A 1,028-nucleotide genomic window follows, 5' to 3' on the forward strand; every position below is an offset into this window, starting at 1 on the left:
CCCGCGATCTGAGGGTCACGGCCTGGCTCGCGAGCGACGCGCCCGCGGACGGCGCGGCGCCGCGGAAGGCGCGCCGCGTGTCGTTCGCGGACGGCCGCGACGACCGCGCGCACTGGCTCGACCGCCGCGAGCCGGCGCTCGCGGGGCTCCTGGCGCCCGACGGCCAGCTCGTCGAGGGCGGCGGGCCGGGCAACGCGTTCCTGGACCGGTGCGCGGCCGCGGCGCGCGTCGCGGGCGCGGGAGCCGGCGGCGGCGCGTACCTCGGCGCGCTCGCGGCGGGCGCGGCCTGGAGCGGCGTGCTCGGGCCCGGGTCGCCGAGCCGCCTCGACGTGTATTTGCGGGAGAGCGGCCAGCCGGCCTACGCGTCCCTGCGGCGCCGGCGCCAGCTCGCCGCGCGGGCGGGAGACGTCGCCGCCGCCGCGGAAGCTTTAGGCGACGCCGAGGCCGCGCGCGGCGGCGCGGCGCGCCTCGAGGCCGCCGCCGCGGCCTACGCGGCGCGTCTGGCGCTGTCGGGCGACGACCTCGCCTTCACGTCCGCCAAGGCGCGCATGCTGCGGTCCTGCGCGTCCGACGCGCGCGGCCGCGCGGCCGCCGCGCGGCTCGCGCGGCTCGCGCCGAAAGACCAAAGCGACGCGGGCCTCGCCCTCGACGCCTGGGCCTTCGAGCTCGACCTCGCCCTCGGCGACTGGGGCCGCGCGGCGGCCAAGGCCAATACGGACCCCGGGGAGCGCGTGCCCCGGCTCGCGCGCGAGCTGCTGGATCGCGGCGCGGCCGCGCGGCTCGTCGCGGCGCCCTGGGGCGACGGCCACGCGCTCGTCGACGCCGCGCTGTTGAAGTTGGCGCGGCGCGACCCCGTCGACGACGCCTTCGCGGCGGACTTCCTCGGCTACGACGACCGCTGCCGCTTCGACGCCGCGCGATCCGTCGACGCGTACAAGATCGCCGCGGCGCTCCGCGTCGGGGCCCGCGACTTCGCCGGCGCGGCGGCGGTCTTCGTCGAGGTCGCGGGGCGCCTGGACGGGCTGCAC

At 80.5% G+C, this 1,028-nt stretch overlaps 1 protein-coding gene across 1 annotated transcript in view; it reads left to right on the forward strand.

The window, feature by feature from the left end:
- The window catches only part of AURANDRAFT_68937 (hypothetical protein), a gene marked incomplete at both ends in the record, with an annotated part of 6,546 nt that continues 5,518 nt past the window's right edge, over positions 1-1,028 (forward strand). Inside the window, one exon of the mRNA XM_009044672.1 lies at positions 1-1,001. Within this exon, the coding sequence (XP_009042920.1) occupies positions 1-1,001 (1,001 nt within the window). The remainder of the gene's footprint in view (positions 1,002-1,028) is intronic.

This window comes from Aureococcus anophagefferens (assembly GCF_000186865.1).
Source record: "Aureococcus anophagefferens unplaced genomic scaffold AURANscaffold_642, whole genome shotgun sequence".
In the NCBI taxonomy this organism is placed as follows: Eukaryota; class Pelagophyceae; order Pelagomonadales; family Pelagomonadaceae; genus Aureococcus; species Aureococcus anophagefferens.